Source organism: Ovis aries, chromosome 4, assembly GCF_016772045.2.
Source record: "Ovis aries strain OAR_USU_Benz2616 breed Rambouillet chromosome 4, ARS-UI_Ramb_v3.0, whole genome shotgun sequence".
Taxonomy (NCBI): domain Eukaryota; kingdom Metazoa; phylum Chordata; class Mammalia; order Artiodactyla; family Bovidae; genus Ovis; species Ovis aries.
Window position 1 is genome coordinate 68,624,242 of NC_056057.1, and position 16,286 is coordinate 68,640,527.

The 16,286-nt window shown below is 41.9% G+C and overlaps 1 protein-coding gene across 6 annotated transcripts in view; it reads left to right on the forward strand.

The window, feature by feature from the left end:
* CPVL (carboxypeptidase vitellogenic like) overlaps nucleotides 1-16,286 on the forward strand; it is a 133,394-nt gene that overhangs the window by 49,308 nt on the left and 67,800 nt on the right. For all 6 annotated transcript variants that reach the window (XM_015095329.4, XM_060414783.1, XM_042248638.2 and 3 more), the window contains 4 exons: nucleotides 534-648; nucleotides 1,623-1,681; nucleotides 3,482-3,561; nucleotides 8,886-8,952. In XM_015095329.4, coding sequence (XP_014950815.1) covers nucleotides 534-648; nucleotides 1,623-1,681; nucleotides 3,482-3,561; nucleotides 8,886-8,952 — 321 coding nt within the window. The remainder of the gene's footprint in view (nucleotides 1-533; nucleotides 649-1,622; nucleotides 1,682-3,481; nucleotides 3,562-8,885; nucleotides 8,953-16,286) is intronic.

Genomic DNA, 16,286 nt, shown 5'->3' on the forward strand with positions numbered 1-16,286 from the left:
ACCTGTCCGTCTTGGGCGGCCCCACATGGCATGGCTTAGTTTCATTGAGTTCGACAAGGCTGTGGTCCGTGTGATTAGATTGACTAGTTTTCTGTGAGTATAGTTTCAGTGTGTCTGCCCTCTGATGCCCTCTCTCAGTGCCTACCATCTTACTTGGGTTTCTCTTACCTTGGACGTGGGGTATCTCTTCACAGTTGCTTCAGCAAAGTGCAGATGCTGCTTCTGACCTTGGACATGGGGTAGGTCCTCATGGCTGCTACTCCTGAGGATATACAAAGGCAACTCTTTGATCATTCCTGGGTATTCTGGCTAACAGAGAGAAAAACCTAACTGCACAAGATAGATACCAGCATATGAAATAAATACTAATTCTAAACAAGAAATGACAGTGCTTTACTTCTGTAGAGAGTGGTCATGGGGAAGGTTTGATGAGACTTAGTCAAGGCTGTGAAAGACAGGATTTAGGTGAGTTTGCCTGGGTATTTTCTGAAGCCTTAGCACTCTGTACTCACTGGGTTCTTTGTCCTTTCCAGGTAGAGCCGGAGAACGCGCCAGTTGTCCTTTGGCTGCAAGGTGGGCCAGGAGGCTCATCCATGTTTGGTCTCTTTGTGGAACATGGACCTTACATTGTCAGCAAAAACATGACTTGTAAGTATTGCTTGGACTCTGGTTTCCCATGGAGAGTTCTTCCTTTGACCCTTGTATCTGCTTTAGAAATAACTTAGTGTGTACAATGAACCCCTAGAAATAGCTTTACAGTTTCAGATTATGAAAACACAATTTTCTGGCAGTGTCTGTCCAAGAAGGAGGAGCCAACAGGGTGAGTGTCCTGACTGGGCTGCTTTCTGCCTTGAAATTTGGATGAAATGTTCCACACTTTGTTCTGTTAATCTACTGCTGACTCAAGCAATCCAGACTTATGAAGATAGTTGGCATTTATTACTGTCTGGGTGAGACCTTTTGCGTAGGGCAAGTGGATGGAATTATATCCCTAATTATTCATACAAACTGAAAGGCGTAGTTCAGCCACACAAATGATCAGATATCTTGGAAGCAAGGTGCTGAGGGCTGAGGGCCGCAGGAAGGAATGGAGAAGGAGCTACATCCAGCTCTAACCCAGGCTTATCTCCACCTCAGTTTTAGGGGAGGGGAGATTGTTTACTTTCCCCAGGTCAGAATTTGGAGTGTGAACGAGTTTGTGACTCAGTATACTTCTGTCCACAATTCTGTCGAAGTTGTGGGTCTCTTCAATGTTGGATGGGAGGGAAGATTCTGGAGAATCAGAGGTTAAAGAGGATTCACTCAATTGGACAGATAGGTTTATTGCATCTGTGGGTGATGGGTATTTCTGCATGAGGCAGTTGCATGGGGTTTTGTTTCCAACGTTCATCTTAGATGTAGAAATTCTCTGGTTCTGGGAAAAGTAAAGGAGAGGAGGGGAAGAGGAAAAAGCAGCTGGTGTCCGTACCTGCTGCAGGACAGTGATGCAGGGTCAGAGGGACACGAAGAGTTCCCCAAACTGGAGGGGACAGGTGGGAGTGTTGGGCTCCAAACTAGAGCTAGACATTAGGTGGAATGTGTTAATAAGGACTCAGTCTCAAGCCTCTTCTCTGCTTTACTAGTGTTTGCCAGAGACTTTCCCTGGACTACTACGTTTTCCATGCTCTACGTTGACAATCCCGTAAGTACCCGGGGTCCTATGAAATGGCAGTGTTGACCTCTGTAGTCTTTTTTTCTTTCATTAAGTACATTTATTAAACAGAAGACACCAGATTTTTTTCTTTATAACTATAATTGCCTATTTTATTTTTAAAAAAATTTTATTGGGCTGCTCCAGGTCTTGGTTATGGCCTTAATGGGATCTTAGTTGCCATGTGCAGGATCTAGTTCCCTGACCAGGGTTCCCACCTGGTTTCCCTGCATTGGGAGCACTAAGTCTTAACCCTTGGAGCACCAAGGAAGCCCCTATAATTGTCTATTTAAAAAACACATTTGATTCAATTTGTCCCACCCTCTCCTTCAGCATTGAAACACGTACATGGCCATATATAAAATAGACAGCTAACTAAGGAAGTTGCTGCGTAACACAAGGAGCTGGTGCTCTGTGCTCTGTGACAACCTAGAGGGGTGGGACGGGATACAGGATGAGGGGTAGGTCCCAGGGGGCACATATGTATACCTATGGCTGATTCATATTGTTGTATGGCAGAAGCCAACACAATAAAATAGTTATCCTCTGATTAAAAAGTTTTTTTTAATTGAGATTTAATTTTTCTAATATGTACCATTATATCCAAGTTTGGGGGTTTTCCTTGCTGCTTTCTCTCCTTCCCTCATTTCTGGTCTTATGAAATGTCCTCTTCACTGAGTTATACCGTCCAGGAAGGGATGACTTTCTCTCTAGTGATAATATGGGTTTCTCTATAACTTGGGTGTTTTTTTTGTAGCATGGGAACACCTAATCTTTCAAATAGAGCTCTGATATAAAAAGTCAAAACTAGCCCCTTTCACTTATCACAGTGAGCTGAATGCCTCATTTCAGGGAGAGCAAAAGGTAGAATTCTCCTTGGGAAGTTTTATGAAATCAAATCAAATAAACTACAATATAGGAGAGTAACTTTAGGGTCAACTCCTACAGATTGGGAGTATCTGTCCTCTAATCTCTCTAACTTCTTTCACTTCCCAGATGGTTCAAAGAGAAAACAAAAATAGGAAGGAAAAAAATCCAACATTCTTGCCCGCCATCATGTTTTGTCAGCCATCTTCTTTTTTAGTCTATAATTCCATGTTTACATTAAAGTCAAATTAAATGTCCTGTTCCCTTGGCTGTTTGGAAAAAAAAAAAATTTACAACTGATGTATATGGTGGGGGTGCATTCCTTGTATATATTGTTGACCCAAAATAAGTAGTAGCTTTTGCTATTGATTTACTCAGTTGACTATGAACTTCCAGGAATAAGGAACTATTAGTTTAAAGCTAATCTTTATTTTAAAACCCCTTATCTGCTGAAGGTGAAAGGGCTTAGTGGCCATATTTATCACAAGTAAAGAAATGGGGAAAAGAACTGCACACACACAGAGGTAGCTTTTATCTTTGGCCAATAGAGAGTTCCTTCTTAGCAGGACAGAGCAGTGCACCTTCCAGGTTTCAGAGAGGAGACAACTTTGAGTCTTTTGATACTGTAGCAGAGGCCAGGAAAGGTGAGTTTCTCATCCTTAAATAATCATCTGGCACGGTTCCCACTGCAGGGTCAGAGAAGAGCTTTGCATTGCTAGTTTATTTGGGCTCAGCAGAGGGAAGGGGGACATGGCGACATGCAGCATCCTTCTGTGAGCATGGATGAGTGCACATGGGGGATGCCAAAAAGCTGAGGCCAAAGGCATGACCTTGGGAATAGTGTTGATTTCCTTCTCATGCGGTGTCTCTCAGCAAGATGTGTGTTTCTCTCTGTTTATACCTGCTTATTTATTTCACCTTCAGGTGGGCACAGGTTTCAGTTTTACCGACCATGTCCACGGATATGCGATAGATGAGGATGACGTGGCTCAAAACTTATACAGGTAAAAGGCCCTGGCGCTCTTTTGACCATCTTCAAACCAAATGATTTTCTATTTCAATATGAAAATTCCTCCAGTGGTAGAAGTATTATTGATTGGTCATCATAGTCCAGTTCTTGAAGATCTTTTAAGAATACTGCTACATGAGGAGTGTGTGCACACACACACACATACATACATGGCCTGTTTTCCATTTTGTTATGTTATAATTGATAACTGTGAAGTGGCCAGCAGAGAAAGTAGCAAGAAGAACCGACATCTTAAGGTGTAATTTTGTAAAAATATCCTTTGAAAAACAATAGAAACAGCAGAATTATTCAACCAAATATACTTTTCCAACCTTTCAACTAGCTGCCTGAGAGGTTTCTGCTTGCTTCCAACATTATTTGTATATTGAACTTTGGATTGTTTGTTTTCTTTCCCAGGAGTCCTCCTTTTGTGGCCATCACAAAATGCAGTTTTTCACTCCTGTGTTTCTCCTTCATGCCTTTTCCAAGCTGAAAGCTCAGCTTGCTAGCTAGTTTCTTACTTCTCCTTTCAGATTTACAAAGTTATTCTTTTACACAAAAATTAAGGAAAATGTGAAGTTGCAAACCTGATCAAACAGTATACATATAATATCTTCCTTTCTCTTTTCTTACATTCATTATAGCTATTTTTAGTACATTTTCTTAAAGTGACCTTTCTTATTTGGTTATTTTTTTTTTCCCAGTCTGTAAGTTATTATTAGAGACCAGGTCCTGGATTCTTTCCCATCACTAGGGCTCCCCCCAACCCCCGGCCCTACACATTGTAATAATTTGCTGAAACAATCCTAGTCGCCAAAAAGAGGTAACCAGCTCCTCTATGCTGCCCCCTTACTTTCATCAAACACCCTGTCTGCTAATTGGTGAGCAAACCCAACCAATCCCCAAAGTGAAAGTGAATCTAATAGGAGTCAGTGTTTTTTGATCTCTGGCAAAAGCTTTCCATTTTATTCTTTCTCCCCAAGGCGATGGCTGGGAGGGGTGGGGGCAGGGGAGAGGAAAGAGGCTTAACTTTCGGCCTCTCTCCCAGAGATGTTTCTTCTCTGCTGCCCCAGAAAACGACATGGCTGGTGTCTGTCTTGCATGCTTTTGTTTGCCACATGTCCCGTTATTTTAACATAGTCATTCAGTCTCCAGGTGAGCTGACTAGGACCCACACTTCTGCTTCCAGATCCTATGGGTCATTAGCCAGATCCTGGCAGGGGTCCCTCTGCTGCCACCAGCTCAAATACCTCCTTTTCCCCCGCCACAGACATAATCCTGACGGCAGTCCTTACAAGTTAACTCAAGGGCCACGTCTTCCTCATTTAGTACTGACTGTGAGCTCTCGTTTTTCAAGTCGGAAACATACGTCCCCCATACCCTCCTCCTCCAACCCTCTTTTGGCTTAACTCCAAACAACCTCAGTTGTTTAATTAGCAAATACCCTGAGGGCGGAGGGTCTGTATGAAAGAAATACATCAGATCCTCTAAGCCAGAGCCTTGCACCCCTGCCCTTCCTCTTCTGGCTCTCCAGCCCCTCCCCCAAGGATGGTCACAGCTTCCAGTTGACCCTCCGAGTGGATATTTACTGCTGACATGTGGTTCATCTCCTCTTGCAAGACATGTAAAGAGAACCTATTTCAAAGCATCCATTGTTTATAGCTGTTTTAGTTCTTTTTGCTTCAGGCTCTTAGAACTGGAAAATAGCTAATCAAGGGGCAGAAAACTGATTTCAGCTGTTTCCTTTATGGTTTATACTATTTGTTTCCTTTTGTGACTGCACTCTTCTCCCCAGCTGTCTAGATGGGTGTTTGGAATAAGAAGGTCGCTTTGAAACCTGTAAACAGGCTACTACAGGTTTAAAGAGTAGAACTTTCTTTTTCTCCTGAAAACCATCTTTCTTTTTTTCTGAAAATCCCACTGCATTTCACTAGTATTAGTGCTCAGCTGAGAGGATGTCTAAAAAGACATTTGACATTTACATTTAGGCTGCTTTTCTTTGTTTGCAAATGAAACTTTTTCTGCAAACAATATGCTTAGACTTTTTTTTTTTTTTTTGCTGTGTTAGTCGCTCAGTCCTGTCTGGCTCTTTGTGACCCAATGGACTGTAGCAACCAGGCTCCTCTGTCCATGGAATTCTCCATACAAGAATACTGGAGTGAGTAGCCATTCCCCTCTCCACGGGAATCTTACCAACCCAGGGACTGAACTCACGTCTCCTGCATTGTAAGAAGATTCTTTACCATCCGAGCCACCAGGGAAGCCCATTGCTAAATAAAACTTCATAACAATGTGACTATGAAACAGTTTTATATATTAAATTGAGAACTGCACTGAATGAAGGGTGAAGGTGAGATCATGGCCCGGCCACACTAGATGTGGAATCAATGAATGCTCAGGATAGCTCCCCATCTGATGCAAGAGAGCAAAACCACTGGGATCCTTGTCGCTATGCTTCTTTCAGCCAGACTGTCAGTGACTAAATGTATACCTTGTCTGGCTTTTGTTGGTATGGAGCTTTTGCTGAGATTATTTTCACCTCAGTTCTCCTGAATGTCTTGTATTTCTATGATCCTGACTCCACTAGAGCGGACCAGAGTCCAGAGCTGTCCTTCGATCTGTAATGTGTTATCATTTACATCCACCTTCTCTGCCCTGAGCCCATCTTCTCTTTAATAAAATTATCTGAGGGGTGGTTTCTCCTGATCATTCACCCTTGCCTTCTGTGTTTCATCCTGTTGTCTCTTAATGTAACTTCCTGCCACTAAGTAGCCTTTGACTAAAATTCTACTTATTTGATAAGGCCTTGACACGATGCCAGCAAGGTTCCAAATGGAAAGTCATGGAAGAGAGATATTCTGTGTGTGCCATATAGCTCTTGTGCCTGAATAAATGCATGGAGTGTGCACGCGTGCACACACACACGTATGCTATGTATTGGGTTGATCAAAAATTTGTTCAGGTTTTTCCGTAACATCTTACAGACAAACCCAAATGAACTTTTGGGCCAACCTGATATTATTATATGCTTTAGCAGTTGTACTTACAAAGTTTGAAGTTTAAGGTGAGGATGATTCTAGATTTTATTTTTGAACAACTCTTTACCATGTAACGGTCTAATCCTTGATGACAACACAGTTCAATGAACAAACGGCGTATGTACCTCCAACTTACCAAATTTACCTTTTTCATTTTTCATTCCCATTTAAGAAAGACCTACTAAGGCATTGCTATGATTAGCCAAGTTTTTGTTCAGATCCTACTGTGAAATTAAAATTTCATGATAACTTCCTCAACTCGGACCTTGCCTTGGAGACGTCAACTAGAGAATCCTGTTTTTTCAAGCTAGAAGTAAGCTGGGAGATTATCTCCTTCAACTAAGATTATCAGATAAAATACAGAATGCCAGTTAAATTTGAATTTCAGATAAACAGTGAATAATTTTTTAATCTAAGTATGTCCTATGCAATATTTGGGACAGACTTATACTCAAGTATTATTTGTTGTTTATCTGAAATTCAAATTTAGTTAGACATCTGGTATTTTATTTGCTAAATCTGGCAACCCCAACAACTCTCCAACAAATTCTTTAAGGAAATAAGTTTTAAGCTAAAGCACAAGGCTTAATTGAGATTTACTATATTAAATTGCCTATTGCCATTCCAACTAGCAGGAAGAGAGAAAGAGAAGTAATTTTTAGCCTGAAGGTTAAAGAGGCAAGGGTGGAGAATAAACTCCTATTTTTATCTTAGCTCTAAAGGCAGCGTATTGCCAGCACAAACATGGAGGCTATGTAATGCACTTTCCAGATTTAGTTGCTACAAAGATTTCAGTTACTATAAATAATAAATAAATACACTGAAACTCTACAGTAGAGTTTAATGTTGGCTTTTTTTTTTTCAAGATTATTTTTATGTGGACCATTTTTAAAGTCTTTATGAATTTGTTACAGTATTGGTTCTGTTTTATGTTTTGGTTTTTTGGCTGTAAGGTGTGTGGGATCATAGGTTCCTGACAGGGATCGAACCCTCACCCCTTGCACTGGAAGGTGAAGCGCTAACCACTGGACCACCAGAGAGGTTCCGATGCTGGGTTCTTAATGGAGCCTTTGAAAATTAAGTTATTGCCAGGATTGTGGCGATTGCAATGACCCAGTTTTGCCTCTCTGTAACCCTTGAACTTTCTGCTCCTGGTTTTGCAGGGCCTCCTTGCCTTTTATCTTCACTGGCTAGTTCACGGCTTTTAGTCCCTCAGCAGGAAACTGGAACAAAAACCCTGCCCAGCTTCTCAGGCATTGCAATGTAGGTCAAGACATTCATAAGGCTTCGGAGTTTCACAAGTTTTTGTCTCCTTTATGAAAGATTCTGTTCAAGTAGAGAATCGTTTAATAATCCACCCTTTTCTTGCTTGTTATGAAATAATTTCTTGAGTCTGTTTAAATCTATTTCAGCATACCAAAGTGGCTGTTGGCAATCTTTAGTAAATGTGGATATTTTGAGCCCAGAGGCCACTTTGCATTTACTTCCATATCTGTGGGCATTTGGTGATTTTCCTTTAGACTATAGTCATTTTAGGGGGCTTCCCAGGTGGCTTAGCGGTAAAGAATCTACCTGCAATTGTAGCAGACACAAGAGACATGGGTTCGATCCCTGGGTCAGGAAGATCCCCTGGAGTAGGAAATGGAAACCCACTCCAGTATTCTTGCCTGGAAAACTCCATGGCCAGAGCAGCCTGACAGGCTACACTCCATGGGGCTGCAAAGAGTCAAGCACACTTGAGTGACTGAACACATACACAACCAGTCAGTTTACAGTTTTTCTGTTCTTTGGTTATTAAAGCACTGAAATTCTAAGGGCCCCATTAGAATATAGAAGTGTTCAGTGTTCCCCACAGAGAGAGGTTGGTAAGCAACTGAGGTTCCCATTGCCTCCCCACAAACTGGGGTTAGTGGGACTATAATGTTTGTAGAGCAAACTCCGCAAATTGCTAAATGAGAGGTGAAAGCCTGGGGCACTTTGCTCAAGGGTCCCCTCAACAGGCAAGTGATTCAAGTTGGTAACCCAGGGATTTAGAAACCTTTCCAGAGTGTTGATGTTCACTTGTATGAACTTCTGAGTATCACAGAGCAAGCCTACAAGTATTTTTCTAACCATCCACAGAGTATGGAGTGTCATACACTCATGAGACTTTGAAAACGATACCTCCAGAAGCTTATAGCATAATGGTTTCTTAATTCAATGCGAAACCTCTTGTCTGAGGGTGAAACTGGGGAGTATAGTATGATTCCATGTAATTTTTATTGTTGCTTTTCTTTTTCAGTGCATTAATTCAGTTTTTCGAGTTGTTCTCTGACTATAGAGACAATGACTTTTATGTCACTGGGGAGGTAAGTTGAAATCATGTTTTCTTGTGTGCTTCCAACATCATCAGGACTGGAATATATTATGATACCTGTGCTTTATCCATTCAGTGTGTACACACACATTAATATTAATTCAATCCATATAAAAAATTCTCAAATCATTCCCTACTATGTCTGAGGCTTTGGATAAGTATTAAAAATTCAGTGATGAATAAGATATTAATTCTGCCATAAATCTGAGAGTCTAATAATAAATACAACACAGAATGAAAAGTACAATTAGGAAAGTAGCTGTAAAGACAAGTAGCTTAAGGTGAGCAAAGAGCTACAAGGTGTGGTCCGCAGGAAAAGTCAGACAGAGGAGGCAAGAATTAAACTGGATTTTGAAGGATGAATATGGATGTATTAGTCAAGGCTCTTCTGCTTACAAGTGACAAAAACCCTATTCAAAGTGGCTTAAGTAAAACAGGGGATTGACTTGTTGGCATCAGGCATGGCTGGATCTGGGTGCTCAAACTTTATCATCAGGATTTTGTATCACATTCTCTTGATCTAGTCGTTTGGCTTTGCCCATGTCTGGTTTCATCCTCAGGTAAGTTCTTTTCACCCGTGCCCTCGCCTCTCCAATCCACTCCAGAGCTCTAGAGATAGCCTACAGGCTAAACTTCTCCCTCGTCAGAATTCCACCACATTTCTAAATCCCGTTGTCCATTTGGAGCCCATGCCCATTCTAGGGGTCAGGGGGATGGAGTATACAGATTGACCAGAATGGTGCCTAAGGCCCACTGCAATGCCCTAGGAAGCAGCGAATCATCTTGAAGCCTTTACACCTGAGCCGCAAGCTTGAGAATGGGAGATGAGCGGTCTCCAGAGGAAGATCTGAGTGATGATACCAGAGGGAGGGCTGGAAGGATGCAAGCACAGACCACAGGTTTCCATTGTAAGGGTGTCAAAGTGGAAAGTGGTCTCAGCTTTTCCAAGGGAATGGCAAGTTAATGGAACTAGGATCTTCCCTCTCTTCACCTTCTTTCTCCTTTTTCTAAACTGTCTAGAAAGGATATCCTGACTATTTAGCTTGTTACACTTAAGTCTTTTTAAAAGACCGATACCTTTAGGATTTTTTAGGACCTCTACCAGTAATTCCCTGCTGTTTCTTCCCTTTTAACCCATTTCAGAAGCAGCATGGGAAGGAAGAAGGAGGCGACATCCCTGTCATTTTGGTAGCAACCTTGGAAAACACCCAGTCAGCAGAATGATCTGCTTAGAGTGTAATTCCTTGTCTTGTGAATAATGTGACAATGTTGTTAACCGTGATGTTGAACTTTTCAGCAAAGCTGCCAAATTTTCAACAAAAAACTTGACTTGTCTACTTCATGTCAGTCTGGTGGTTTCATGCATGTAATTTCTGAATGTGTGCAGGAAAGGACAGTTTTCTTTTTACATTCTCTGCTGCCAGGATGAATACTTTTAAAGAAACCTGTGCCTTCAAAGTGATGAAGGAAGATGGGAATGAGGGCAGGCAGGGGCTAGGGTGGAGATGCCCTTGCCAGGCAGCGGCATCTCTGTAAGAACCATGCAGGAGATGTTAGATCAGGGACACACCTTTTTCTAGAAGGAAGAGCACTCAGTAGTGCCTGATGGTTTATTATTTGCAGAACGTGGTGTTTCTCTTTAGTTTGTTCCATCTGGTCTTCTGTTAAGGCTAGGAGGAAGGATGGAGAAGTGGAAGGAATTCTGCATTAATAATTAGGAGACCTGAGGTTCATCACTGGCTTTGTCTCTCTCTGTATGATTCCAGACAATTTCTTTAACTTCTCTGGGCCTCTGCATTTCATCTTACTATCAGAAGGGTTGGTTTTTAAATTAGATCACTTCCAGGGATATTTTGCTTTACTGGATGTTTAACCGTAGTTACCTTAGACATACCCTTAAAGCATCTGTATATAAATGCAGTTTTAACATAATACCAACGCCACCCTCCCTGTGTCCACCGCCAAAAAAAATGTTGTAATAGGGGAATCTTTTCTCTTGTGAACTCGTAATTTCTTCATACTTTTGGGAGAGGTTGAAAATAATGCTGCTAGATTTGTAGAACTGTTCTTGGAAAATAAATGCATAAACTCAGAAATGGTTTTCTGCTTCTCATTGCAAACGTGAAAGTGTTTGTTGCTCAGTCATGTCTCACTCTTTGCGACTCTTTGGACTGTAGCCCACCAGGCTCCTCTGTCCATGAAATTCTCCAGGCAAGAATACTGGAGTAGATATCCATTCCCTTCTCCAGGGGATCTTCCCAACCCAGGGATCAAACCTGGGTCTCCCACAGGTGGATTCTTTACCATCTGAGCCACCAGGGAAGCCTATTGCAAATAAATATCTTCTACTTTTGTGCGCTGTGAATGAGAGTAGCCTGTTGCTCTAAGCGACTTGAGCAGCTGTTCAGCGCCCTGAATTTGTTGTAAAGGAGTCTGGAAGTAATAACAGTACCTTCTGTATAGGGTTGGTTTGAGCATTTAATTAGATAATCCTCCTCAAATATTTAACAGAGTAACTGGCTATAGAGAGTACCCAACACATGATGACTATTACTACCATTCATGTTGAAAAGTTGGGTTAATATATTATTGCTCCAAAGCATATGGCCTAATGCATGTAAGCAGGGGCTGAGATGTTTGAAGAGCTCTGCTCACTTGTTTTGGGGGTGTGGCATTGTCTCCCCTCTTATTTTGAAATCTGTAAAAGAAGTTGTTCACTTCATGAGAAGATGATGGTGGACCTTAGCAGCTTTGGATAGTAGCAAAATGTGTGTGGACCAACCGAGGGCCCTCGCCCCTGCCGTGTGGACCATGGCGAGGCCACAACAAAGTGTGGTGGGGACCCGCATTTGAAGCAGTGGAGAAGGAAGAATTGCTTTGTCTCCTTCCCTTCTCTCTGCTTCTGCCCGGAACACCAACTGGAATTAATTTTCTCTAAAGAGAGACAAATGTGTCTGTAAATCACCCTCCTCGAGGCATGAAAAAAATGTACTTCAAAAAGAGAAACAAGCTGCATTTAATTCACATAATTAACTTTCTTCATAAGTGTTATCCTTTCTGAGCCAGTAACTATTAGTGAGATTGCTCTTTTTCATGAGGTTCAGACACTCTTTAGAATCCGCTCAAATGTACGTGGGCCCAGCTAGAAATTAAAGTAAAATAGCCCTGGTGCATGAAGGCAGGGAGGTGGCAGGAGTGAGGGGTCCGTCCACTGTGCTCTGTTCCCGTGGTTTTCAGTCCACTCATGGAAAAGATCCAGTGCGTAGGGGCGGTTGTGCTAATGGGTGAGATTTGAATGGGTGCTTGTGAATGGCATTTGAAAAACCTGATCATCTCTTTTTGATCAGCAGGAGGGGGGCTGCTTTCCCTAGAAGCAGTTTGCAACCAGGGTTTATTTGAGGCAAAACTTTGAAGCTATTTAAAAAGTAGCAAGCTTAATAGGATACTTTATCTTCATCCACATGAGCAAAATCCTGCTGGGTTCACAGAGTCTGATTTCTTCATTGAAATCATCATGGTCCAATGGGTTCAGAGGGACAGGATCCCAGGAGTCAAGACCCAGGTTTGCCTAATTTGTTTCATACAATACTAGGCACAGTGTTTAATGGATGTTATAGAGTGGCTTCAAGCAAGGCATTTGCCAGATAAAAATATCAATGACACTACTCTTTGGCTTTTTTTGGTCTCCCTTTCATGGTTCTTCTCTCCCTGTACAGTGCCCTAACTCCCACTCTCAGCCTTCCTTTCCTTGGCTGTATGGTGTTTGGTCCTGGTTCTTCCGTGCTTCTTCCGTCCCTATGATGATTATTCTGTTTCTCTCCCTAGTTCTGACTTGTTACCAACTCACTGTCCGTTACAGAAAATTAGATTAAGCATACTCCCAGCACGCTGCTGCTGCTGCTTAGTCCCTTCAGTTGTGTCCGACTCTGTGTGATGCTATAGACTACAATTCACCAGGCTTCTCTGTCCATGGGATTCCCGAGGCAAGAGTACTGAAGTGGATTGCCATGCCCTTCTCCAGGGGATCTTCCTGACCCAGGGATTGAACTCACGTCTCCTGCATTGTTGGCAGATTCTTTATCACAGAGCCACCAGGGAAGCCTCTTCCCAATATACTTGTCTTTGAATAGAGGATAGAGCCTAAGCCGTAGAAGGATACTCGTAATAGGGGAATTTCAAGCACTGACACGCTTGTAAAGGGGCAGGCTGGGAGAACTATCCAAGTGATAGGTTTATACTTGTTTATGAAAGCCACACCTTTGTCTTAGCCCAGCCTTGAAATCCTTGAATTTGGTAGGTAGAAAGGGACCTTCTGGAGAAGGAAATTGCAACCCATTCCAGTATTCTTGTGGGAAATTCCAAGAACAGAGGAGCCTGGCGGGCACACAGAAGAGTTGGACACAACTGAGTGACTAAGCAACAAAGGGGACCTTCTAGAGTGTTTAGTCACTTTGTTTTATTTGTAGATCTTATTTGAGAATATTTATTGAGAGTGGATCATATGACAGGTATGATGCTGAGCACAGTTTCATGCATTTCCTTATTTAATCCTCACAACTGCCTTATGAAGCTAGTGCTGTTATCATATACCCATTTTACAGCTGAGATAAATGAGGCTTGGAGAGGTTACAAGCTCATCCAGCCCAGAATTAGAACCTCAGCAGCTGGACTCCAGAACCCAAGGACTGTGGTCAAGGGACAAGCTAAGGGTTATAACCCCCTTCATAGAGATGCTTTCTGGAGCCTGGCTGCACTCTCCTCTCAAACTGCACTTCTCCGGAACCCACCTATTCCCACAGAATAGATTTGTCTGTACAAGGGAATCAAACATCCTTTCTAAATTTTGTGCAGTCTCTAAGCGTTACTGCTGCTGCTGCTGCTAAGTTGCCTTAGTCGTGTCCGACTCTCTGCGACCCCATAGATGGCAGCCCACCAGGTTCCTCTGTCCCTGGGATTCTCCAGGCAAGAACACTGGAGTGGTTGCCATTTCCTTCTCCAATGCATGAAAGTGAAAAGTGAAAGTGAAGTCGCTCAGTCTCTCCTACTCTTAGCGACCCCGACTCTTAGCCACCCCATGGGCTGCAGCCTACCAGGCTCCTCTGCCCATGGGATTTTCCAGGCAAGAGTACTGGAGTGGGTTGCCATTGCCTTCTCCGCTAAGGGTTACTAACCTTATACACACAGTAAAGAAGTTCCCAGTTTCTTGGATTTCTGGTCAAGACTTCATTTTAATCATAAAGGCTTGGCTTTGATCATAAAGTTTTATGGGGTAAATGGAGGTTTCAAGTGATCTAAAGGCTTGAGGTCCTTGGAATGTAATTATTTCTCAAAGCATGGAACTTGCTGAATTTTATTAGATAACATTTGAGCTGCTTTAACTCTTGAGCTCATGACAGATGTCTATTTTCAGTTATGTTCTTCTGACTTGCCAATATTTTCTTTTAGAATTGAAAACGGATTTTGACTATTTAATGTGTTTAATATTAGAAAAGTCAAGGTTTAAGCCGCAACCTGAAGAATTGAATGGGGGCATATGGAAATGGTTGCAAATTGGGCCTCAGGCTTTTGGATAGCATATCTAAGTCAAATCAGCACATATTTACTGATTCTTTAGTTACATGGAAAAGAATACGAGTAAATGAGAAGTAATTATAAACTTTGTCTGAAGTGAGCTACCATGCTGGACCAAGCAGGATGTCGACACAAATAATACCTGATTGGAGGAGATGTGTTGGCTGAGGACCGGAAATACTAAATTAAATCTATTATGCACAGCTTTAGCCTTCTGAGTTCTATCTACAGTGAGCAAATGAAGGATTCAGTTTGTTGACTGTGGTCCAGTATGTTCATGCTCTTTATTTAAAAGTTGAATTAACTACAGTCTCTAAACAAAAGTGTTTACTCCTCTGATCAAATCACCTGGCTTCAAGCTGGGTTTGAATTTCTCTAAAATCAGCACCGAGGTCAGAGTTAGGGGGAGGTAAGGTGCATCTTTTTCACTAATTTTAGTCACTAATGGAATTATTTTTCAAAGAAGCATCATCTCAAAACGAATAGAAACATATCATTTGGAAGGCAGTAGATACTTTTTCATAAATTTATGTGACTAAAAGTTGGATACAGATCAAAGTGTTTTTCTTATGTCTAGCCCTGTAGATTCTGCATTTCTTTTTAAGCCCATAGTCAAGAGAAATAGCTATTTAGATAAAACCATATTAGAAGCCCCCCCCCTTTTTTAATCACAGCAGTGTGGTCTTGAAATTAGATGATGCATGGTCTAGCAATGTCTAGGAAGTTGTAGAGATTACCACAATCTATTGTGTAGAAACCGAAGTGCTAGTTTACCCCATTCATTAATTTTCTGAACTAGCTGTGTTAAGGCTACCCCTCTTCTCTCTTCAGTAGAAAAATGGTGCTGAGTGAAGTAAGATTTTGTCCCAAGGCTAGATGAAGTCAAGGTTGTCCTAGCTTAATCCGGTCCTCTTGACTGCTGTGTCCTGTGTGACTCCATGCAGCTTAGGCTTTTCACCAATTTTTTTTTTTTTGGTGGCAAAATTCTCTTCAAGGCATGTCCCCCTCTTAAAGGCATGTTCACTTTGATCACCCTCATACTTGGGAGTAGCTCCACCACAATCTGTACTTGGGGACAGCTAGATGAAATGAAACTGGTGTGACTCTGTCCACAAGGAGAGCTCACCTGTTTTTCTCCTGAGCATGGAAGGGTTCTCACCAGCCCTGAAGTGAATTCTTTAGGTACGTTCATCCCACCTGGTGTGGCTGGGGACTTGGTGACAGAGCAGGGAAAAGGGCGTTATGACCCTGACCATCCTCATTGTGTCATTGCTGAAGCTGACGACTGCCTTTTTCCACTTCCAAGCAGAGGTAAGGGGCTAGGGACAGTAAATAGTGACACTTGGTAACCAGATCTGAGAGCCATTACTCATTATCACTGATAAAGTTTCTGTAAGTTTTACCATAAAGGTATACTTAGAAGCAAGTCAGAGAATGAATATAACGGCGTCTACTTTAGTAAGAAATGTAGACGACGGAGAATAGCTTACACCATAGTAACTGCTAACATATGTGAAGTTTCTGTCAGAGGACATTGTTTCCATTAAAGTATTATTCTCTGACATGGTTTTTTTTTTTCTTCTGGAGGAGCTGATTGAAACTTGATTTTTAGATATAATTTTTTTCCTTCCTTAAAAGTAAGCGGGTGGCAGGGCTGCAGTAAGTCTGCTGTGAATGTTGTTGAAACATGTAAGAAGGGAGAGATTCAGACGGAATACACAATTACAAGTTTCTCTAAGTCCAATTGCATTGTGC